This window comes from Erigeron canadensis, chromosome 4 (genome assembly GCF_010389155.1).
Source record: "Erigeron canadensis isolate Cc75 chromosome 4, C_canadensis_v1, whole genome shotgun sequence".
NCBI classification, from domain to species: Eukaryota; Viridiplantae; Streptophyta; class Magnoliopsida; order Asterales; family Asteraceae; genus Erigeron; species Erigeron canadensis.
In genome coordinates this window covers 32,924,001-32,947,224 of record NC_057764.1, presented here as the reverse complement: position 1 = coordinate 32,947,224, position 23,224 = coordinate 32,924,001, and the positions used below count along the sequence as shown (strand labels likewise).

At 33.4% G+C, this 23,224-nt stretch overlaps 4 protein-coding genes across 4 annotated transcripts; all 4 read right to left on the bottom strand.

Moving 5' to 3' along the window:
- Nucleotides 1-5,121: 5,121 nt before the first annotated feature.
- LOC122595052 (serine/threonine-protein kinase SRK2A-like) lies at nucleotides 5,122-8,167 on the bottom strand. The gene is made up of 9 exons (XM_043767335.1): nucleotides 7,708-8,167; nucleotides 7,332-7,406; nucleotides 7,136-7,237; nucleotides 6,981-7,034; nucleotides 6,792-6,884; nucleotides 6,621-6,713; nucleotides 6,326-6,430; nucleotides 6,141-6,239; nucleotides 5,122-5,635 (listed from the first exon to the last, which is right to left on the bottom strand). The coding sequence occupies exons 1-9, from the start codon at nucleotides 7,825-7,827 to the stop codon at nucleotides 5,309-5,311; spliced, it is 1,068 nt and encodes a 355-aa protein (XP_043623270.1). The 5' UTR covers nucleotides 7,828-8,167; the 3' UTR covers nucleotides 5,122-5,308.
- Nucleotides 8,168-10,151: 1,984 nt separating this feature from the next.
- LOC122596259 (50S ribosomal protein L25) lies at nucleotides 10,152-13,853 on the bottom strand. The gene is made up of 4 exons (XM_043768810.1): nucleotides 13,651-13,853; nucleotides 12,506-12,932; nucleotides 11,698-11,827; nucleotides 10,152-10,574 (listed from the first exon to the last, which is right to left on the bottom strand). The coding sequence occupies exons 2-4, from the start codon at nucleotides 12,923-12,925 to the stop codon at nucleotides 10,354-10,356; spliced, it is 771 nt and encodes a 256-aa protein (XP_043624745.1). The 5' UTR covers nucleotides 12,926-12,932; nucleotides 13,651-13,853; the 3' UTR covers nucleotides 10,152-10,353.
- A 980-nt stretch (nucleotides 13,854-14,833) lies between these two features.
- LOC122596716 (50S ribosomal protein L18-like) lies at nucleotides 14,834-18,821 on the bottom strand. The gene is made up of 3 exons (XM_043769340.1): nucleotides 18,688-18,821; nucleotides 16,807-16,927; nucleotides 14,834-15,430 (listed from the first exon to the last, which is right to left on the bottom strand). Exons 2-3 carry the CDS (start codon nucleotides 16,900-16,902, stop codon nucleotides 14,978-14,980), a joined length of 549 nt encoding a protein of 182 aa, XP_043625275.1. The 5' UTR covers nucleotides 16,903-16,927; nucleotides 18,688-18,821; the 3' UTR covers nucleotides 14,834-14,977.
- A 1,500-nt stretch (nucleotides 18,822-20,321) lies between these two features.
- LOC122598211 (probable aminotransferase TAT2) lies at nucleotides 20,322-22,718 on the bottom strand. The gene is made up of 7 exons (XM_043770813.1): nucleotides 22,450-22,718; nucleotides 21,916-22,255; nucleotides 21,573-21,791; nucleotides 21,376-21,435; nucleotides 20,926-21,081; nucleotides 20,655-20,748; nucleotides 20,322-20,440 (listed from the first exon to the last, which is right to left on the bottom strand). Exons 1-7 carry the CDS (start codon nucleotides 22,716-22,718, stop codon nucleotides 20,322-20,324), a joined length of 1,257 nt encoding a protein of 418 aa, XP_043626748.1.
- Nucleotides 22,719-23,224: the final 506 nt, after the last annotated feature.

Genomic DNA, 23,224 nt, shown 5'->3' with positions numbered 1-23,224 from the left:
ATAAATTCTGTTGTAAGGAGGGGTAATCATGGGCTCAACCCGACCAACCTAGCCTCAACCCGGCCCAGCCTATGACCCAAAAAATATGAAATATGTGGACCGAGGACCGGCTCATGTTTCATTGGGTCGGTCCGGTCTGGGTTAGCATGCGGGCTCAGGTTTTTTGCGGGCCGACCCGTAACCCGGAAAACAACAATATATTTCATGGTTTTTTAAGTGTTGTTATGGTTTCCATAATAATGGTTTGACTACAATACAATATCTCATTATGGTTCTCGTTTTGGTCGTGTTTTAACTGTCAACAACAATATTAAGAAATTATGTGAGAAATCCTAATTACATTATTAACATGATTTTAAATAATAAAAAAAAAACTTTTATGTGAGTCTACATGAGTCATATAACAATGTAATGTCAATGTTGACCGGGATGACGGGTTCTCTGGTTTTTCCCCGGGTTAGCCCAACCCGACCCGCAACCTGAGATTTCATAAAATATAAGCCCGTGGACCGGACCATATACTTAACGGGTTGGGTCGGACTCGGTTTTTTTCGAGCCGGTTAAACGGGTTTGAATAGTAAGGATCATTTTCCCTTAAAATTAATGATGATTTATATCCTTCAATGCTATTTCAGTATTTCTAGTGTGTATATTTTTACTTCGATTTAAATTAAATTTCCATTTCTAAAATTAAATTCGATCTTTTTAATAACACATATTAAATATTTTTTAAAATAGTTCATTTCCCAAACTTTATTATGACAAAAATAAACTATCTTATGTATATTAATGACAACCTATAAATTTATTAAATTTCAAAATTCATATTAATTGCACAACTATTAATAGTTTCCTTAAAAAACTTTAAATTTTGGTGTAAAGCCAAATTTTAAAATAAAATTCATAACATTTGGTTAGTACATACGGGTAAAGGTATTGGTGGTTGACGACCACCTACTACTATCTTTTTTTTTAATCATTAAGTGACTGAATTGATAAAATGACTGAATAGAAAAATTATGTCTGTATTGATTAAGTTAATACAGTTGGTTTTTATTTATTAAGTAAAAAAAAAAACAAACACTTTTGATGACTTAATGTATTAATTATTTTTGATTAAGTCATGACTGAATTTATTAAGTCTCAAACAAACACTGCCTAAGTGTATATAACAATTGCTTTTAAACGTATTAACCAAGTATTTAAAAATAAAAGTTATTAGGTAAAATAATTATGGAATTTGTATGATAGAGAATTTATAAAAGTTTTATTGATTTTTAATATAGAATTTATGTGGTGGTTGTATTGTTTTTTGTTTTCCGAATTAATAACATGAGTACTCAATTTTTTTTTTTTTTAAAAAAAAAACCAAATTAGCCAACTTTTTTTAGATTTTCACAAATTACCCAACAAAATCGTAATAAAATGTGAAAATCGCAAAGAGTTTTGGCAAAATCGCATAGAGATTTTGGAAAATCGCATAAAGATTTTGAAAATCTCTATGAGATTTTGACTTGTTTTTGATTTTGACTTTTTATTTAGATTTTGATTTTTGCATTGTGTATTTTGAATCTCAAAAAAAGTCAAAATCTAAAAAAAAAAAGTTCAAAAAACGTAATGTGGAAGTCAAAATTTAAAAAAAAAAAAAAAGAAAAAGTCAAAATCTCATAAAGACTTTGAAAATCTCTAAGAGACTTTAAAATCTCATAGCGATTTTACAACATCTCTATTAGATTTTTAAAATCTTTATGGGATTTTATAAAATCTCTATGCGATTTTACAAAATCTCTATGTGATTTTGTAAAATCTCATAGCGATTTTCTAAATCTCATAAAGATTTTCAGAATCTCATTACGATTTTCATTTTTTATTGTGATTTTGTTGGGTATTTTGTGAAAGTCTGAAAAAAATTGGTTAAATTGATTCATTTTTATAATAAATTGGGTACTCACGCTACTTTCTCTCTTTTTTCTTCTCAATTTTCACAATGACTTTTAGTCAATATATCGTCGGAACTTCTTTCATTGAATGCAACCATCATATATTCAATAAAATTTATAATCGGTCTTGATTTAGGGTTTCAATTATTATCTAATTTTTATTATTTTAGGTTGAATTGTTGGTAAATGTTTATTTGTTTTTTACTTGATTATCTATCCAATTTGATGCTTATAAAAAGTTTTATTTAGTAGACATAAGTAGTAAGATAGTATATAATTACATATAGAAGGTCTTTCTTTATTATTTTAAACTTTTTACCCACTTTGACTATTTTTTCGTAGGCGGAGGAGTATAACATATTACTAGTGCAATCTGACTAGGGAATTGTTGGTACTAAGAACATGGGGTATGTAGGTTCTTTGTGGAACCAAATCTATGTAACGGTTTGACATAGAACACTCGACAATACCACATCCTCGTTTTTTTGTTGTACGTTCTTAGTGAGACAATTAAAGTTCGTGCACGACATTTCCTACTTTCAGTTCATTTTATTTAGTCGTTTGGTTATTAAAAATGAAAAGAAATGATATTCAGCGTTTTGCAATCAAAACAACCAAACATTAATGAAACGATGTGACACTAAAATAATCTTCTGAATAGTTCGACCTTTATCCACCTGCATCAATCATACCTAGCAATCATACCTAGTTTATAATGCGTTTGCCCATGGTGGAATCCATCATTATGGAATGCTAAAGAACAAAAACACGTATGAAATCATGTCTCCTATTTTTTTCACCTATAAGAGCATTTGTACTGAGATATGGTGTGGACGAGGTGGAAGCTATAACCTTGACCACATGATGTGGTATCACTACAACTTCAAAGTGAATTTGGTGGGAGGTTATAAAGTGGATGAGTTCATGTTGAGATTAAATTGGGTAGTGTGTTCTTTTCTCTCTTTTTCATTTTTTTTATTTGTTTTAATATGGTGTGGTACGGTTATTATTACGGGTGTGGTGTTGTTGCGGGGTGGTATTATGTGATGTTGATGTTGTGCTGATGTGTCACACCATCTGGTGTGGTGGTGACGTGGTGTGAACCATTACATATACTCTAAGTAACTATCCGTATTTAACTACAAATGAACATAAACACAACTTTATGCTCGTTTATTGTGACTTACGAGTTATGACCACAATCTCTCCAACTCCGCCATCACAAAAAAAAAAAAAGGAAGAAAGATGGAGAGCAGCAACAATAGCTAGTTTGTTCGTTTTACATGACGTACGATGAAAAATTGAAAACAATGTCTCTGAAGTATATTATATGCCGACAGAAACACAAGTGTAGGAAGGGGAGAGTGAAAGCGATAGAACATGATGTTCAAGTGTTACCAAATCATCGCATGTACCACATTCATTGGTTTAAATTTTTCGTATGATATGATAATATATAATACTCCGTATGTATTTGTTTCCTAAAATATCTAATAGTGTTTGAAAGTTTGAATTGATATTTTTGATTTATGACATGTATTACGAGTAGTTATTTAATCATTAAGTAAAGTCTTCGCCTTAACCCAACACATGGAGAGATACCAAGCATCAATACATGGATTATTATTCGGAAATTTGAGACCTTGTATTTTTCCCAAAATGAGTTCATTTGAAGTTGGGTATATAAAAAGACATATCGTTTAGCCCAAATTTATCGTTAAAATGAAAATAGGTGAAGAAATGCACAAGTAGTCTACGACTATTATAACTCGCAAATGCTAATTTGAATATTGAGTTAAATGACAGTTCTATAATTAGTTATCAAGAACTTTATATAAAGCAGGTTGTTAGAATTTGAAAACTGACTAGTTATTATCGTTTCCAGGTCTTCATTAGAACTAGAATACAATGTTGGGCCCTCCCGTGGCCAGACCAACACGGGACTTGTGTTGTGTTGAGTATCGTTTGACAATTGAGAAAATTAATACAAACTTTGCTTTCTTTAAAAAATATAAGTGTTATAACTCTAGATGACTGGTGTGTCAATTGTACATGTATAAAAAGGTTCATAAGATGTACTTACTTGTAGATTGGGGTTCCAATCAAGGTTCAACTGTTTGTAAGTGTTTGTCAACCTAACATTGTTCGAGTAAAGTAAGAGTAAAATAGTTTCTCCTTTAAAAAATGTTGCAATGCAACTTTTATTACTTATCTGTTGTAAGGAACATATTTTTTTTACTTCGACGCTAGCTATTGAACAAATGGAGTTAATTTAAGTTTACCTTTACACTTCACTTGGCCCCTCAACCATTCATAGCTTACATGGCATATGCTCACAAGTCACAACTCACAAAGATACTTTGCAAAGTTGCAGGTGAAACACTTTATCAAAATCATTATTCCTTGCCAATTTTTCGATCCCTGATTTCTTTTCAAAGGAACATCCAATTTGTACGCAATTTCTCTCTATTAGAGGAATCTATCAGCAATAATTCTTTATATTAAAGGATTTACTAGAGAGCAAAATGATTTATAAACATAATAACATTCACTATCTCGTGTATTAAGCCTGTTAACATGGATTAAGGGCAAGGTGTAATCGGCTTATTTGATCGGTAAGTTTTATTGGCTTGTTTTGACTCTTTGGCTTCCTATAGCACATGCATTGACAAATTATATTGGCTCTTTTTGGCAAGTTGGATCAGCTAGTATTGGCCGATTGTGGCAAGCATTGGTAAGTGTAGAAGATGCCCTTATTTTTGTTTTTACTTGATTTGTTTTTTTCCTTTTTTGTTTCTGGTTTTTTTTTTTTTTTTTTTTTTTTTTTGTGCCAAATATTGGCAAGAAATGACACTACACCACTCATTTTGGCAAGCAATTGACAAAAATTGGCTACATATTGACAAGTCGTGGCAATCTCTTATTGGATGAAAACTTGTCAATTTGCCACTGGTTTGGTTCTACACCTTTGCCCCTTGCCATTCTAGTTTTTAGTACAAAACCATAAACCAACAGGCACCGAAGAAATTGTTTTTTAGCTTTGGTTATTAAAAACCAAAATCATTTCCGCCACAAATCGCGAATCGTAGTCTGGCTCCACGGCTTGTAACAAACAATTGCAAATATAATTGGATACAAACCCAACTTATAAACATAAAAAAGAAAAAGTACAACCCAAAAAGAAACCAAATTTAATTATCATTTTTACCAAAAAGAACCCAATTTCTGAACATGAAAATGGAACCATAATTGTATCACAAACCTAATGTTCTCACACACCAAGCACACCTATTTGACATAATACCACACAAATTTACAAATTTATCCTCCATTTTTACACAATTTTCCAAAGGCTAAATAAGAGGGTTTCAGACAGGACCAATTTCTCCACTTTCATGAGCTTCTTTCACTCTCTTATCATACTCATCCTCTTCCCCTTCCTCTCCCGCTTCTCCCTCGTCTTTATCATCCTCTTCGTCCTCATCGTCATCTCCCCAACCATATCCACTGACTGAACGCTGAACAGGTGGAGGTGTCCTTGCTTCCTCCACAATCTTCATGATTTCCTCTACACTTTGTGGGGAAAATGTAGGGTTTTCCTTCCTGTAATATGCAGCTTGTGCTGCTTCGGTTAGTTCCCGAGGCAAGTTCTTCAGAAACCATGGATGGCTCTTAATTTCCTTTAAGGTGATTCTCTGAAGCAAAAACAAGTGTTGATATCATAATAGCTATATCTCAAGTATAAAGGTGTTTGCATGCTGGTTTCAAAAGTAACTATGTAAATTCACATAACTAGAATCACATTCAAATATTGTTTTGATGTGCTTTTGTAGTATAATATATATAATAATAAATACAATGGCCAAAATGATGTATCATAGTGAAAAAGGAGACACACTTGTAAGATGGGAGTAAAAGCCTCTCAAACAGGTAATTAGAAGGGATACTTCTGTAACTATAATTTTCATTTAGATAATCAGTTTCATGGCTGCTAGGTTATTTAGCCATTAGATGATTTGATAAACAGATTAATGTAAATGTCATAACAGTCTTTTAATAAATTTTAAAATGTAAATCCAAACCACCCATATGCAAATTTGATCAACAATAACAAGATGATACAAGATGACTAGGTGGCAACTACAAAGTCAACGTCTTTTTTTTTTCTTATCCAGATATGAAAACTGAAAGCATACGTACCCTGGTTGCATTGGGAACAAATATCCGAGAAAGAAGATGTTTACAATCCTGAGATATATGAACATAGTCCGGGATTTTGTATTGGACAGCCATTATTCGCTAGAAAACAAGGGAAGCCAAAGGTTAAAACCAATGTTGATTAGTCAAAAGAAATGTTACAAGTAAGAAAGTAAAAGGCCACTAACTTGAATAGTCTTCCTAAAATTCTTGGGATCTTCTTGGTCTTCAAAAGGGTATGCTCCCACCAGCATCACATAGAGTGTAACTCCGCAAGACCAAACATCCGCCGTCTAAAAACCAAAAAGCAAAATTCACGAACCCCAAAAAATATGGAATTCAAAATTCTACTTAAAAATTTAAAGAAAAAGAAAAGAAAACAAGTAATCGATCAACGATAATAGCACAACATGTCATCCCAAATCAACATCATAGTTGCAACATACCAAAGAAATCAGAATAATAGAGGTGAAAATGTTATACCTTGCCATCATATTCTCTACGAGAGAGAACCTCAGGAGCAATATATGCAGGAGTGCCAACAGTGGATTTAGGTCTCGAGTGTAACAAAGATGACTGCATAATTACTAATAGAATTAGCATCTAAACTTTATTAACAAACTTAAACCAACCATGGTTAGACGAGGAACACACCTTTGAGTACCCAAAATCACAAATTTTCAGCCGTGGTGCAGGGCTGCCATCTAAAAGAGTGTTCTCGAGCTTCAAATCTCGATGGCAAATTTTCTGCACAACATTCATAACACGTAATGAACCTCAACCACGTCATAGCAAGTCACACCTACACACATATCATATGCACAAACAATCATTATGCTTTACCATGAAATGGCAGTAGTGAACTCCTGATATAAGCTGCTGAAAGAAGTATCTAGCCTGAAACATCAACCCTTGAATCACAAAACAGGTACTGCTAAAATTTAACAAAACTAATCCCAAACAAAGCAAATCCATTTCCACTCGAAAATTTTCCAAACCTCGTCTTCACTAAACCTTCCGGCATTACAAATCCTCTCGAAAAGCTCCCCACCTGCAGCATACTCCATCACAATAGCAAGATGGGTAGGAGTAAGCACCACCTATTAAAACCCCACAAACTTTAGCCCAAAATCGAAGCCACATATTTGTCAGAATAAACCACAACAATCTTAATTTTCTTAAAGCACTACTTACCTCTCGAAATCTAATAATATTCGGATGCCGAAGTGATCTGTGATTTATGATCTCCCTAGCAACATTCTCATCAATCTACATCCATAAACAAACACCCTAATTACAATCCAACCAATATCTCACTAACTATTCGATATATTTATATATGAAAAAAAAGGATCACCAATACTAGATCAAAGTCTATACATATGGATAACCGATCCATTATCGGTCTCCACCCGACCCGGATTTATAATCCTGAGCTCCACTTTTATGTTACATGTCCCCCGGCTACTGGGCTAGCATCGCCAGGGGACAAGATCAAAACTTTACATATGCATATATAGATACAGGAATATATAACAATAATAAGAAGAAGAAGAAAAGCAGAAAAAACCTTATGGCCTCTTTCAATATATTTCATAGCAACAAGTTCTTTAGTCACTTTGTTTCTCATCAATCTAGCAACACCAAAATTACCAGATCCTATATCTTTCACCAGTTCATATTTCTCCATTATTATCTTTTAATTATTATAATAATTGAGCACCTAATTACACAAAAACCACACCCTAGACAGAAATCGAAAAATTGGAGTTTTGATTTGGGATTAGGGGATCTGGAATTCAGGTATTATAATAGTATACTAAATAATTAAAGAGATTTTAGGGATTTAAATTTATTTGAATAAAAAGCCCTAAAAGAAGGTGGCGAATTTGATGAAAAAGACGTGAGATTTGATTGATTAATTGAGTGCTGAGAGAAAGAGAACATGTAACCCGACCCAACTCAAACTCTCTCTGTGTGTGTGAAACTAAAGGGGGATGTATGTATGGATTGGTGTGTTTTTATGATTTCTTTGTATAATTTGTATCTATCTATAATAATTTATCTATAATTTTTTGTGTGTATGAGAGAGAGAGAGAGAGACTGCGGAAAATAAAGATTGTTTTCTGAAGTAAAGAGAATAATTTCACTCAATGAGATATTGAGATCTTTATTAACTAATTTAATATTTAATAAAGTATGACTAGACTATAATTAGGATATGATGATAGTTGTTAATCTAAGATTTGTCGAAGTTTTAATACGACTATATGGTTTCATGGGCCAGTCATATTAGGACACCAAGGACCCAAATGCCACAGTAAAGACGATGCCACAAAGTTAACCCGACCGCAAATCCGCGTATGGAAGTATTATTCCGAGATGAGTTGATTCGTTAACCACTAGGTAGGTTAATCGAAAGAATGCAAGTTTATTAGATGCAACTTCATCTCGATATTTGTGCAATGAACCCGGTGATCAACTTATGCAAACGGTAAAAATTCAACAATAAGCCTTGAAGATTAAGACATTAAAAAAAAATACGTGTTTCAAACGTTCCGGTTTCTCTAAATGTCAATTTTTGAAAGTTTGGATAAAGGAGAATAAAATAAGGCTAAAAAAGACACGAGAAAAAGATACAGTCAGAATATGGTGATGCGTTTGTTGCAACCTTTAGTAGAAGACGATGAATAATTTTCTTGTTAAAGTAACATTGTTATTAATTTACTTTTTTTTATTTTTATAAATACGTATGTCTTTTCTCAAATTATTGTGTTTAATTGAAAAAAATAAAAAATAAGGGAAGAAGAAGTGTAAAAATACCTTTCAAAAAAAAAGTGTAAAAATGAGGTTGAAAGGAGCATATCGGTTTATAGGTGTTGAAATGATGAAGTTGATGGAAAAAAAAGAAAGAAAATACTGTTAAAAATGGTCCAAGAAATTCAATAATTGACATTGGCAATTAAATCAATAATAATAGTTTGCAAACTAAAAGTGTTAGATAAAGAAAAGATTGATGCATAAGCAAAACAAATTAATAAAGGCGTAAAGTAGTTTTGTTTCTGTATTATGATTTTACATCTCATAATGTTGTCACTTTTAATGTTTGACATTTTGTTTTTCAGTTTTTTTCAGTTTTTCTCTAAAATTATTTTTGTTAAACTTATTTTTGTGGCTTTATAATTTAAACACAAATCTTTTGTTTGGTCTTTTTCGTTGGTTAACTGACACAAAACACAAAGATTATAAAACTTTGGTGATCTAGATATGATTTTGTGAGAAAGCTTAGTATAAAAATGTAAAAATTTAAAGGTGATTATATTCAAAATAAAATACATATAACCTTGAAGAGGAAATTGCAACTTATGTTCGATACTTCATTTGAACAAAACTTGGTTTAGGATTAATGATATGAAAGTAGCTCAAATAACACCTTTCAAGACATGAGATTTTGCTTAAACATAACCTTCAAAAACATATGTACTTTGCTAGTGAAGGTGTAAATAACAATTTACTACATCCAATTTATGTCTAAGAGAAGCCTATACTCATTTGACTTTTTTAAAATCGATTTGACCAGTTAAGTACAGAATAGAATCTACACTGAACCACTTTTGATATAAACGAGCAACGCCCAACTAAGTCACTACAAAAAATACATGTAGAATGTAACTTTTAAAGCTCGGGATTGTTGAGCTTGTACTGACTTAAACAAAAACAGTGGTTAATCTTTCTAAAGATTTTTTCATCTGTGTGCTATTAGCGACCAGAAAATAGATATAAAACTTAGCAAGCAGCAAATGGAAGTTAATTGTCAATAGGAACTAGCTTTTAACTATAAAGCACCCAAGTACAACTTGCCATCCTCTGTTTTTGGAAACATTAGCAATCACTACACAACGTATGTCGAAAACCATCAATTAACTGCTCCAGCCAAAAACTGACAACTTTTTAGGTGAGCGTCGTACTTTTTTTTTATTGCGTCTCAAGGAATTTTGGTAATACCACCAAGGATAAGGATTCAAGTCTTTTTACTGATACGAAAGGAAAAGAACAATCGATGATATAACAAAAAATACATGCTACTTAAGTTTTCAGAAAGCTCCATAGATTAATGTGACCATGAATCTGGAAGCACCAAAAAGCTTGCGCACCAGGCAACTAACATCGCTAATAAACTAAGCTTTGTAAAAATCTGTTTATTATATAAAAGTGATTACTTAGACTTCTTTTGTTCAGAAACTCTTGCCCCTGCAACCTTGCAAACAGGTTCATCTTTGGGCCGAGCAAGTTTCAGAGCAGGATGAACTTTGAGATCCCCCATCACCAACTTCTGACCTGCATCCAACTCACTTAGATCTACCTCAATGAAGGGCGGGATTATGTCTGCAGGGCAAATGAACTTTGCAGTTCTCTTTATAATGTTCAGATAAGATCCTGCAAATAATTTAGAGTTCAATCATTATTAAGATTGGGAAAAAGAAAGCTACTACATTAACAAAAACTAAAGGTGGTTGTAAACCGAAGTAGCTGACTATACTATAGTTCTAACAGATCTCATCGCTGTTAACAGAATCCAATGCATCAATGTAGCTTGGTCTGGACACTTTGAATTATTTCGGTTTATAGCATCAGGACAATACCAACAACATATAGGGATAGGTGTTTAGATGTGCATAATGAAAATGACTATGTGATTCAATAAATCAATAATAAGTCAGATAATTGCTATAATAACATGGATCATAGAAGATAGTGTGTTGTTTGAATGTGTTTCTGTGGTTAAAGGCTTGAAGTTGTCAAAGTCTCTGTCACACGGATCATACCATATGCATAGCCATATATTGTTGATGTTTCTGATGATTGTTGCGCACTAAATATATGTTTAGCATGTCGGATGAAAATTTAGTTCATACAAGACCTTTAATCATAATCGATGAAAGTCACAATTGCAAAATGGAGCAATTGATTGAAAGGGTAACGAAGTGAAAACAATGTGACCTAATAATCTGACCTCTATATCTAATACCTACATCAGAAATTCTATAATACAGAACTGACAGACATCACATAGTGACACTGACACCCATGACAAAATCAACTCATTGAATACAATAGGTTCGAACTTCAAAGATTCAGATTTCATGCATTTTAATAACCAAAATCATTACTTGCTCAAAACATCAAATACATTTGACAGCGAATTTCAGTTTTGAGACAACAACCAAAGTACTGACATTGTGGTTATGTCTATTAACATGATGGGCCATGATGCAAACTTGTGACAACGGAAAGCTGCAGCTTGACCAAACTAGCCAAATATGGTTTTAAATTATGTAAAAAATGAAAAGCTTTAAGGTATTACGAAAAATAATAGTGGATGATCAAAATAAAAGTGAATGATTAAAGCAATACATATAATATTAAACTCGGAAAGCAACATTTAAATTTTCCCAATTTATAAATGTGGCCCCTTCCGTAGATGGTGAGAACATCGCATAACAATCTTACAAAGAACATGACTAGATACAAATGCATAATCATCGTTGGAAAATATTACCTTTTTTCAACCCAGGGGACACATCATCTCCAATAAACACGAGTGGGACATCAACCTTCAACATAGCATTAGGGGGAGCTCTTATGAATGTAACATTAAGTACTGCATCTGTACTCGCATGGAGATGAAGCTGACACAATACATTACAATTTAGTATCTAATTTAAAAAACAATACGAAATGATGATATAAGGGATCTCCATAGTTCCTTTACATTACACACTAAATAATGATATCCAAATCCTTCAGCTTATATTCCACTAGAATTAAGTATTTGACAAAATAGGGACAAAAGTTATTGCAAACAGAAGCCTTGCAAGTGCTTTCAAGAACTACAATCATGAATAATAAAGTGGGATAAGAGTGATGGCATGTTAGAGCGTGATTTTTGAAACTTAAAGGTGACGATTTAACCAAATCACTAATGATGAGATCCACAGAGTTTGTGTTTTGTCTCAAATGCTAGACAAAAACTTCAGCTAAAAGGGCAGACGGTCAAATTGGTTTAAAGTAGCCATAATCAGTTTTCATAGCAAGCAAACTCCTAAACCGCTTCCATTCATACAATGAGATAGTTAACTTGACTATACTGTCTTGTTACGATAACCACTAACACATTAATTGTTTACTAAACATATAAAAATGGACAAAAAGTGCCAGTGGATAAACCCAGACAGTACTATAAAAATGACAACACCAACCAGTTTGACCAGTTACCCGTCCAACTATCCTGTCAAATCTAGTGAAACTTCAGCATTTCTAACCAGAACCACAAAATTGAGATATTGATTGATTTATAAATTACATACCAATCGAGGCAATACACGAACTTTCTCAATAATATCCTCACTATCAACATCGGGCCGGACCTCAAGTTCAAAAAGGCGTGACATGAAATAGGAACGACCAAGATGATTCACAAGTTTCTTGATCTGATTATTCTGAACGGATATGAGTCGCTTATTACCTCCATGCTGACCATCCTCTTGCTCAAAAACAATGCTCGGCACACGTCCAGCCTTCCGTTCCTTAGCAGATATATTTTTTCCAGAAATTGCACGTGGAATTGCTGTGATTATCTCTGCATGCTTAGGATCGGGTTTTGGGAAACCTTCAAGGTAAGTTAGTGGGGCTTCAATGTAATCTTGAACTAGAGCGGCAGCAGTGGAGGAGTGTCTAACATTGCGGAGAAGTAGGGCTCTAGCGAGCACTTGGCGAGAAGCCAACATTTGGAATCTGAAGTCCACACGCCAAATCAGATCACTAATAATGATAACGACAAAACTTTTATATAGCTATATAACAAACAACAAAATAGTCACCAAAATTCTTCCATTAATTTACTTACATAGCTACTATACTAAAGTTGTGATCTAACAAAATGCTTTTCTACAATAACACTGGATACACCAAAACAGAAACTTATTTTGTTAGTAAAGTTTCGGAATTTCGGGTCTATATAGCGTAAGTATCGAGATGGAAAATTGAAAATATCCTTACGAAGAAAATGACAGGAAGGATTCGGGGTGTTTAAACGTGTATGATGCACCAAAAAATATGGCACTATGAGTCTATCAATTTGGAAAATATGTTGCATCCTACACGTTGTGGGCACCGGAATCCTTTCTAACTATGTCAGAATACTTTTCTCCTAAACCTAACCTACGGCCAAAAAAAACCCCAACAAACATTTATAAAAAAAAAGGTTACTTAATATCCCAAATTAAGAATATTTAAATAGGAACACCATGGATCTGGGGCAAGCTTTCATCTCTTTGAGCACACAACAGAACTAAACCTATGGCAATACACTATGTAATTATAACATTCACTGAACAACTTCATCAAAATGATAACTTTCAGTACATACACAAATACATATAATTATATTATATATACATAAACCCATTATTTGAGGACTAATATATGAAAATAATAACAAATGAAATATTACCTCAAGATTTCTTCAGATCAAATGTAAAAATATATATATATAGGGGAATCTTTTTTTCCTTGAAATTTCAGAAGAATAATAACAATCAGCTCGACATTTTCAATAAATCTGTGTATTGATTATATAGGTAGGCAGGCAGGGCAGTAAAACAAAGAAACCAAATGGTTTTGAAGATTTTCCTTTTTACGCTCATAAACCCTTTCCTCAGCAGCACCCAACCAAAACCACTGGTGCGGAAATAAGTATGGGCCAATGCGTTTGATTGGTAGACTTAAATTGGGCCTATTGGATTAAGCTGACACCCAGGTTTTCAAGCGGGCTCAATAGAAATCAACTGATTGTTATAAACTAAAGAAAAGGAAAAAATAATAAAAAAAACATTTTAAATTTAATTTATGTTCAAACTCTACTAATGACCATATTATTGTAGCACTTCGGATAATAAATTGGGGTGGGAAAAATCTTTGTGTTTAACCATTTAAAAAAAAGTGTTTTTTTTTTATATTACTTTTTAAGGTATTGGATGTTGCTTCTTTTGAGTCGTTTACTAATTTATTTTGGGTTCATTAAATCATTGCTTTACAAGTACATGTTCATTAAACTTATGAGCCTTAAAACTCGACGCTACTCATAAAAAAAATATGAGTAGTAGGATTCCTGAAAATTTAATTGCCAAAATTTTATGGTACATATGTAATAGTAACTTACTTGTTTATACTTCTTTTTTAATCGACAATTTTTGACAGCTTTTAACTATCTGCGACAAGTAGCCAATTCGGAGGTGATTTGGTGGTGGTAACTACTGACAACATGATAATTCTTGGATAACATATGTGCAAATTCGATATTTAAATTCTAAACAAAAACAACTAATCTATTAGTAAAAAGGCAATTTATAAGTACGACAAGTACTTGTAGATGTAGATAGTCCCTGTCTAAATAAAACAGGTTTGCAATGGTGGGTTTTGTGTTAGAAAGATAATACGAGTAAAACCAGCTGAAACATTTATCTTTAGAGCTTCGAGTGCATGAGAATGGAACGACTTACCGGCGAGTCGGCGACTGACAGATTTGATAGAAAAAGATCATATACATGGACAAAGTAATCGGTTTCTATTTTTTTTTAATTATTAAGCTAATTTATAACTTCAACAAAATTGTCGAATAGAAAAAATGCAGATAATAAACCAATTGGGCATCATGTTGATTAGCGAACACTACATCTGAATATCTGATAACCATACATTATGTAACAAAATCCTTCAAATTTAAAAAGAACATCCCTTACTTTACTAGGTTAAGTCATTACTCATTATACATGGTCACTTTAATCAAGATAAATTTTGACATCAATACCATTATCAATAAGGGATTGAACTACTGCTCTAATTTTACCTTCAAACTTATCCCTTTCTCTTGGAGTATAAGAAGCTGTGTATACATCAGCTTCTCTAGCCCGTTCAGATAATATCCTTCCGATAGCCATACAAGCAGGAATATCTGAACGAGATTTAAGCGCGGCTTTAATGTCTTTTGAGTTGGTACCAGCAACTGCAACTTGCTTGCTTGTTACCCTGTGAGTAAGAGAGGCTGAAACGAATCGCTTTGAAATGAAAACATCTAGGGTGAATGGCTCCATGTAAGCTATTGTACGTTGTTTGAAGGATATGTGTTTGTTTGGATTCTTGGATTTCTTTTCTTTCTGGTAGGTATATGGACGACTGTTGTCATCATCCAGGAAGTCCTCTACTCCAAAAAAGCTTCTTGCTGAACAATGAGGCTGCCAAGAAATTGTTAAACACCATAAGTAGGAAATAAAAAACCGTGTTTTAATAGAAATGGCAATTTTGACCCGTATAAATGTGTGTGGGTAGGAGTAAATTCAGGTTATTTTTAAACAGTTAAAAATGAGATATTACCAATCAATTCATGCAGTTTAATAGCCGAATAGGTCAACGCTAATTGAAACAAATGATCGACTGGTGTTTCTTCTTATACACCCAACAAAAGGACAAAAGGTAATACATACAATTTACTGATAAGCTAGATGGTTTTCATGGTATTATTCTTGATAATGCAGATCGATGACCTTTTAGGTGGAATATTAACTCAGCCAAAAGGATCAATTCTACAGATGAGGATTTTGACATGTTTCTTCTTGCTGCATCCATGACTTCCAATCAAGAACAAAAGGTAGGCAACTAGTATAAACGATTGTTACTATTACTAGTATCAACATTTCGCATCTGTCAATAGAATTTGCAAATAGGAATCTTCTCCCGAGGATGAAGGAAGAGATCTAAAATGTTTTCATAACCTACTGTTACTTCAGGTAAACTACTAACTTCTATGATTTCATAGTCTATAAAAGAGAAAATATTTTGATTTTGTGTGGGAATACAAGTATTTATTTGAATACTATAACATCAAAAGTAAATAACTTATAAAAAAGCAACAGAAGACTTATCATATCCTTTATGACAATTTTCAAATTCAACCCTCATCAATGATGGTTGCTAAGTGAAAATAGACAAACAAGTTAAAGATATGGAAGTAAATTTGATTAGATTTGGTTGGTAAATTATGGTTGAAGTTGTATGACAAGTAAACCTTAGAGCAACTGCTAATAAACATGAAGCATTGAAAAGTTTGTCCTCCTACCTTTTGCTTTTGGACTACTAATAATTAGAAGTAATCTTTTTCAAATTTATGTTAATACTTATTTGGCTTATTTCAAAAAGTTAATTTAGTGGCAATTGTGTGTATTGCATAGTCAACTTTAATTCTTTGTAGAAAGTTAGTTTGCAAAGATGGACAAATGACGAGTGTCAGTTAGAATGGGTGAAGTCACTTGAGTCAGTCTAAATTGGTAAGCTTTATCGGTTATGTCAGTTTGGTTCGACTTAAAACACTTTGTGTAAAAAACTAACAAGTTTATACAAGCAATTACTGTGTCCAAGATGATTACAGTACTATATCAATATCTGCCAACATGTGATTTCAAAATCAGGTATAAGTGTTGCAACATTATAAGAGCCCGCTACTGCACGCAGGTCTGCAAGCTATTGTTTCAGATTAAGTATGAAACTTTCCTTGTTCCAAAAGTTTGTTCATAAGCAAAACCTTTAAAAAAGAGAGACCAAAATCACCACGTACCTGACCACTATGTATCTGTCTATTTAAAGCTTTCAAACACAGCTTGGTCTTCTCATCTCGATGCATATATGCCAAAGAGCATAGTCGTTTCAACATGGCTCACAACCGCTAAACAGGATATCTAGTCATTTGGTACAAAAAAATAGTTAGCATACTGCATACTTTCTTTCCAGTTGTATTTAAAGGAACCATAATATAGGAGAAACTGTTTCAGAGGTGTCCTCTTATAGAATTGGGTAAACTATTTGGAAATATTTTGAAGTTTACACCTTTTGCTATCATATGTATCACTCTTATATACTTCCTAGTTCCTGTTGTATGTATTAAACATTCAATGCTTACTATTGTATGTACCACATGACCTCTTCATCATGTTAGTGGTTTTCTTACCATGTCATCAACCAGATACAACAGGAATATTTGAATCTTTGATACACTAAATGGGATTTTTTTTTTCAATACATACAATAGCACAGTGTGTAAAGGTCAATACATTATAATATAAATTTCCCTGAAAAACTATATAGGTAATGCTCCTTCCAAAGTTTTTATAAACTTGCTACCAATATAGTTCCATAATTAACTGTAGAGTAAGCTTGTAATTATTTTTCACTTAGGCCGGTCGTAGTAAGAGCTCGTCGAGCTATTCGAAACTTCCGTCGATGAGGAAGTTAGTGTTAGGATGCTAGTCGAGCGTGTCTTCGTCATCTCATTTCCTAGATAGGATGGGATTCAACGGATTCGTGTGGGACCAAAAGCATACGTACCGTAGCATTATTAAAAAAAAAAATTAGGAAGAGGTCTTATTGCTAGAGGTAGTTCTTAGGAGAGAGAAAAGCTGATGTGACAGTGAGGAAGAGGCGAGGAAGGGATTCTTAGTAAAAGAGGCCTTACAGCTATTTCAAATTATATGAACCATTTTGAATCAATACAATATGTGAAAAAGACAAAGAATTGAAGATATTATGCAAGTAAGTTTGTACGTAGATCACATTATTTACACAGGTATGTCAGTACAACTTATTTCTAAGCTTAAGGAGGCTATGGTGAAGAAGTTTATATTGTCAAACTTAGAGAAATTGAGCTACTTTCTCGGTCTTGAAGTCCAACAAAAAGCAGATGGTATTATGACTTATCTATCTCAGCAGAAATATGCTAATAATAATCTCAATCAGTTTAGTATGGTGGGCTGCAAAACAGTGGGAACTCCAATAAATGTGAGTGAGAAATAAACACATGATGATGGTACAGGAATGGCAGACGCAACGAAGTTCAGACGTCTTGTAGAAAGTTAGATATATGAATATATCTCACTCACACGCGTCCCGATTTGAGATATGCAGCTGGTATTGTATCTAGGTTTATGCATTGTCCAAGTAAACAACATTTTGGAGCCGCAAAGAGGATCCTAAGATATATTGCTGGTGCTACAACATCTTATGGAATTCGGTATTCAAGGAAACATAAAGACTATTCTGTCAGTAATTGGGCAGAAGGAAATGGATCAGAAATAGTCAGCCGGGCCTCAAAGAACCAACCTACAGTCGCGTTAGCTTCAACCTAGGCGGCAGAGTATGTTGCCGCCACGAAAGCAAGCTACTTTTTCACATTATCTGTTTTGCACGTTTCTTATGTAATGCCTATAACTAAACGGCTTGTTTCTGGTTCAATAAAAAGCATCCATCTTTCATTAAAACCTACCTTGCCTGTTAATATCCAACAGAGTTTGTTTTTATTTTCAATTTTGCCGTCCAGCGGATCCATCCATCACCAATTCCATAAGCTAATTAATATGGATATATATATATATATATAATACTAGTAGATATATAAAAATCACCGAATAAGGTTTAAAAAAAAAAAAAGAAATATGAGACATACCCGGGAAGTGGATGGACTACGAAGGGGATGGCCGGCGAAGGGTGGTCGGTGGCCGGTTGAAAGGAGTTAAGTGGGTGCGTGTGTTTTCGTTTTTTGTGTTACACTACGACAAACCCAATCCTTAAACGGGTTACGAGGAGGTAAGCAACTCTACCCAAGGTAAAGACTTTGCTTTTATAAGGACCTCCGGAGAGTAAAAGTCGAAAAGTGTAAAGAGTTTAGTTATCATACCTAACGGTTGATAATAGCAAAGAAGGAAGTACTTGTCTGATAACGTAAGGGACTAACGGGAGTAGCAAGCACGCAATCTAACATACTTTAACACTGGTTTGACAAATACATATACACTAGCAACCCTATTGGAAAAAAAAATGCATAATAAGCCTAGCCTACTGATAATAGCAAATTTAGCAAAGTGACATATACAAGATTAAAATTAAGTTGATAATAAGTCTAAAAATTACCATCTGTCCATTTTAGTGTTTTTCTTTTACTTTGATGTTAACTTGACAATGTCTTAGTGAGGTTGTTTCATATATATTGTTTTCAAGACCTCCTTACGGAAATTTATTTATACGAATAATATAGAAATAACTGAATGGTTAAAAAAGAATTCATGTTTTAGAAGTTTGAAAATCTATCTACCGAAATGAGTCAAACTGGTCAACAAAAAATTGACGTTAAACATATCTTATTAGTACTCTTAAATTAACACTCTTTCAGTCGAGTGATTTCACATTCTCTTCCCCTCTTTCTATAGATACGTGGATCACTAGTTCAACCCGACTTTAACAATGCCCACCATTGGCTCTTTCCCATGGATTCCGCTCGTTCCCGTCCTAACTAAAATTAAATATGATATATACATTTCCTCCCATTTTTGACACTTCCTTTGTGACTTTATTTCACACATCAAAATAGAACTTGTTTGTTCATAAAGTTTGTTCTGAAAACAGTTGTATCTTATATGATTTTTAACTATGTTGATATTATATAAGTTATATGCACTACCAACCATACATGATAATGAAATGTAATGATCTATGTCGTTACGTTGCTCATTTCATTACTTTCTTCATCATATTCTAGTCAGAGTACTAATACTTTGTCGCTTTTTACTTAAAATGTACTTTTTACTAATCTTTATCAACAACCTTAATTGTATAAGATCATTGACTGTTTCACATTTCCAACTCTAAAATTCTAACTTCAAACAAATCTTTGTTCATTTCTGCCTTTTCTAGTGAAACACATATTTTCTCCTCCATCAATTTTCTTTTTCTTTAAATCAGCTGTAATATTCTTTGTTTTATAAATAAGCGATAGTAACCACAAAAACAAGAAGTTTTGTGAAGAAGTTAAAAGTTGGTGTGACAATGCTTTGAACTCTCCAAATTAGTTCAATAGATTGGAGATACTATACGTGATGTGGAACTAGTGGAACCAAAGGTATGTAACTATGTATCGACTATATGTATATCGTGTGAAACAGATCCAATTCACACTGTAATAAACAACGTCTATTTGTCAACTAATTAAACTATATATCATAGCAAATAGGAAGTGATTGAAGAGAGAATTGAAGCCAAAACATAAGGAAATACGAGTATAATATACTAATAATACTATTGATACTAATCATGCTTTGCATGTCTGAAGCAAAATGCCTTGATCCTCCCAATTGCATCTTCAAGTACATTACTTTCTGCTGCGAAACTCATTCTTACCCAATTCTTTAGACCAACCGCATCCCCTGTAACAATATAATAAAAATAAATGAGGTACCGACCTCGTTAGGGTAAAAAAAACAGCAATATAATTGCATCACAAGTAGAACGTACTAATTAATTAATTAATTAATGATGCTAATTAGTACATATTGAAGATTGATGAACGAAACGTGGTTTTATATATTTTAATTGCTTGCAATGTATGATCAGAGTGTTAATTAAGTACTGTATATATACCTGGAAGAAGGATCATGGAATCCTCTTTAGCCAACTTCATACAAAAGTCTACATCATCAACTATATCATCAAAACCTGATAGGTTTAACTTCACCTGTAACAACATAGATACAAACTCAATTAGCTGTTATAGTACGTTGAAATATATACGGGTTAGTTATCTAACAGAAACCTACTATACTGTATATATGACAAAAGTGTGGACTAATAAGAAATTTAGAGGGTGAACGTAACGATTTTAATCTTGAGACACTGTTATAGAAATATTTACCATGAGAAACATTGATCCCTCGGGTTTGTGTGGGCATGTAACAACTGGTATCTCCTTAAGCCTCTCATAAACCATATCGGCTGCGTCCTTTAGAAAGTTATTGATTTTTGAGAAGAATGAGTCTGGAGTGTTTTCCATGATTCTAAGAACCGCCCCCTGTATAGATATTCGATCAGGCTGGCCTTAAGAATAATCAAGTTAAGTACTGAGTGAGCTAGCTAGCCGGCGAGCATGAATTGAATATATATATATATATATATGTGATCCAAAAGGCTCGTAAGCTAGCTAGCGGAATGGAAACATACCATTTTTTTTATTATTTCTTGTTTAATGAATAAATGCTTGGGCCCCATGATATTTATGGTTTAAAAAATTATTATGTGAGTGTTCCACACTTAAGCTTAGATACCCGACAGCCTTATATTACCATCCCCATATGTATATATATACCTGAATGACAGTGGCTGGTTCTGCGGTTATTACTAGACAATCCTTTATGGAATCAACAATCTGACATACATGATATATACGTATAACCAAGTAAGAAAATCTGAACGCTTATTGGGCAAAACAAGAAAAACTAATTAACAATGTCTAGCTAATTAACAAGTTGGTTTAAAAAAAAGGTCAAAAATATTGAGATTAACCCCAGTTTTGTACAGAATTCCATTAGGATCAGTTATTGCTATCCAACCGAAACGCCAACCAGGAACGATCCATCGTTTAGATAATGTCCCGAGTGTCACAACTGGTACTATATCTCCAAATACCCCCATGGGGATAAATGGTTTGTTTCCAAATACTTGATGCGCATAAACTTCATCTGCAATCACCATAATCCCAAGATGTCTTGCTGTTTCCGCAATCTTTTATATCACAAACAAAACAACCCATTATTAATCTCCAAATATATCTCTTGCCTAATTCATGAGTCTGGTAAGGCACAACATTAATTACATCTTATTTAGTTTGTGGTATAATTTTGGGTACCTTTTGCAAGTGCTCAAATGTGTAAACATTTCCACAAGGATTTCCCGGGTTGATGAGAACGATAGCTACGGTTTTATCATCCGCGAGTTCTTTGACAACATCAAGATCAACTTCCCAACCTTTCTCCGGGAGGAGACCAAAGTGACGGACCTCAAGTAGACTATGTCTGGCTCGAGCTTCATACGTTGGATAATTAGGTTTGGGAAGCAGTATATTTGCACCCGGGCAAGCTAGAACTGTCAGTAACACATGAATAGCGTGTTCTGCTCCAACAGTGACGAAAATATCATCCGTTGTTAACTTGTAGGGAATGTCTCTAGACAAATAATCTGCGATCGCCCTGTTAATCATTGAACAAATTAAGGTTGATTATTAACATTAACTGTTCATCAAGCACACACCTAAATAGTTTAATGGCTTTTCTTAAACATATATACTAAACATTAATTATGTGCAAATCAAAAAAACACAAAGATTTTAAAAATTCAAAGAAGGCACTTATAATGGGACGGATGGAGTATAAGAAACTGCTACCTTCTGGCAGGATTGATTCCGAGATTAGGAGCATAACAATTGAACTTAGTGGATTGAAGGGATTCAACCAGTGCATCTTCAACTACGTTAGAAGTTCGGAAGCAAGGATAAACCGACGGGTCACCATGTCCGAGATGAATTAAGGGCTTCGTAGCCAATATTGTGTCATCGGTTTGGGATATGATGGCTTCAAGAATGTTCTTCATGGTGATAGCTGCAGCTGCTTGCACTTCATGGTTTTCCTTGAAACCCCATTCTTGTTTTCCCATTCTTTCTTTTTGGTCTTGATCTTTACTTTAGCAATGTTAGTTATGGTGAGATTCATAGGCATTGCAATGCTCTTTTTATAATGACTACTCTCCATGCAACTAGCTTGTTAGTTAAATGAATAAATATATATGCAACTAGCTTAGCTAGAATGTTATACTTATTTTAATTGTAATAGTAATAGTAATAAACTAAGACTCCCCCTTAATTCTTCCCATTATAGTCCGTTATCACAAAGCGTGGAATATAGGAGCAATAATTTACTTTTTAGTTAATAAAATAAGCATTGTAACCTTAAATTTGTTTTGAACATTTTAATGTTTTGTTGTGTGAAATAATTTAAGGTATCCTCCAAAAGTATAAATTTATTATTGAATATGGATATTTAAAATGGAAGAGATAAAATGAAATGCAAATACTTAATACGTACGATAGTTGGAAAGACATTACCCGTCTTGCACAAAAGACCATGGTTTAAATCTTGGCAATGGAGTATTAATTATGAGGT

Coding starts and splice junctions, on each gene's coding strand:
- LOC122596716 (XM_043769340.1), bottom strand. CDS start 16,902: ATGTTGAAACGACTATGCTCTTTGGCATATATGCATCGAGATGAGAAG. Junction 15,431..16,806: donor GACAGATACATAGTGGTCAG/GTACGTGGTGAT, acceptor ATTTCTTGGCAG/CCTCATTGTTCAGCAAGAAG.
- LOC122598211 (XM_043770813.1), bottom strand. CDS start 22,718: ATGGGAAAACAAGAATGGGGTTTCAAGGAAAACCATGAAGTGCAAGCA. Junction 21,082..21,375: donor AACCAGCCACTGTCATTCAG/GTATATATATAC, acceptor ATATCTATACAG/GGGGCGGTTCTTAGAATCAT. Junction 20,749..20,925: donor AGGGATCAATGTTTCTCATG/GTAAATATTTCT, acceptor ATGTTGTTACAG/GTGAAGTTAAACCTATCAGG.
- LOC122596259 (XM_043768810.1), bottom strand. CDS start 12,925: ATGTTGGCTTCTCGCCAAGTGCTCGCTAGAGCCCTACTTCTCCGCAAT. Junction 11,828..12,505: donor TTCGTGTATTGCCTCGATTG/GTATGTAATTTA, acceptor GTATTGTGTCAG/CTTCATCTCCATGCGAGTAC. Junction 10,575..11,697: donor GTCCCCTGGGTTGAAAAAAG/GTAATATTTTCC, acceptor AATTATTTGCAG/GATCTTATCTGAACATTATA.
- LOC122595052 (XM_043767335.1), bottom strand. CDS start 7,827: ATGGAGAAATATGAACTGGTGAAAGATATAGGATCTGGTAATTTTGGT. Junction 6,885..6,980: donor TTCACTACTGCCATTTCATG/GTAAAGCATAAT, acceptor AATGTTGTGCAG/AAAATTTGCCATCGAGATTT. Junction 6,240..6,325: donor ATTTTAGGAAGACTATTCAA/GTTAGTGGCCTT, acceptor CTTGTTTTCTAG/CGAATAATGGCTGTCCAATA.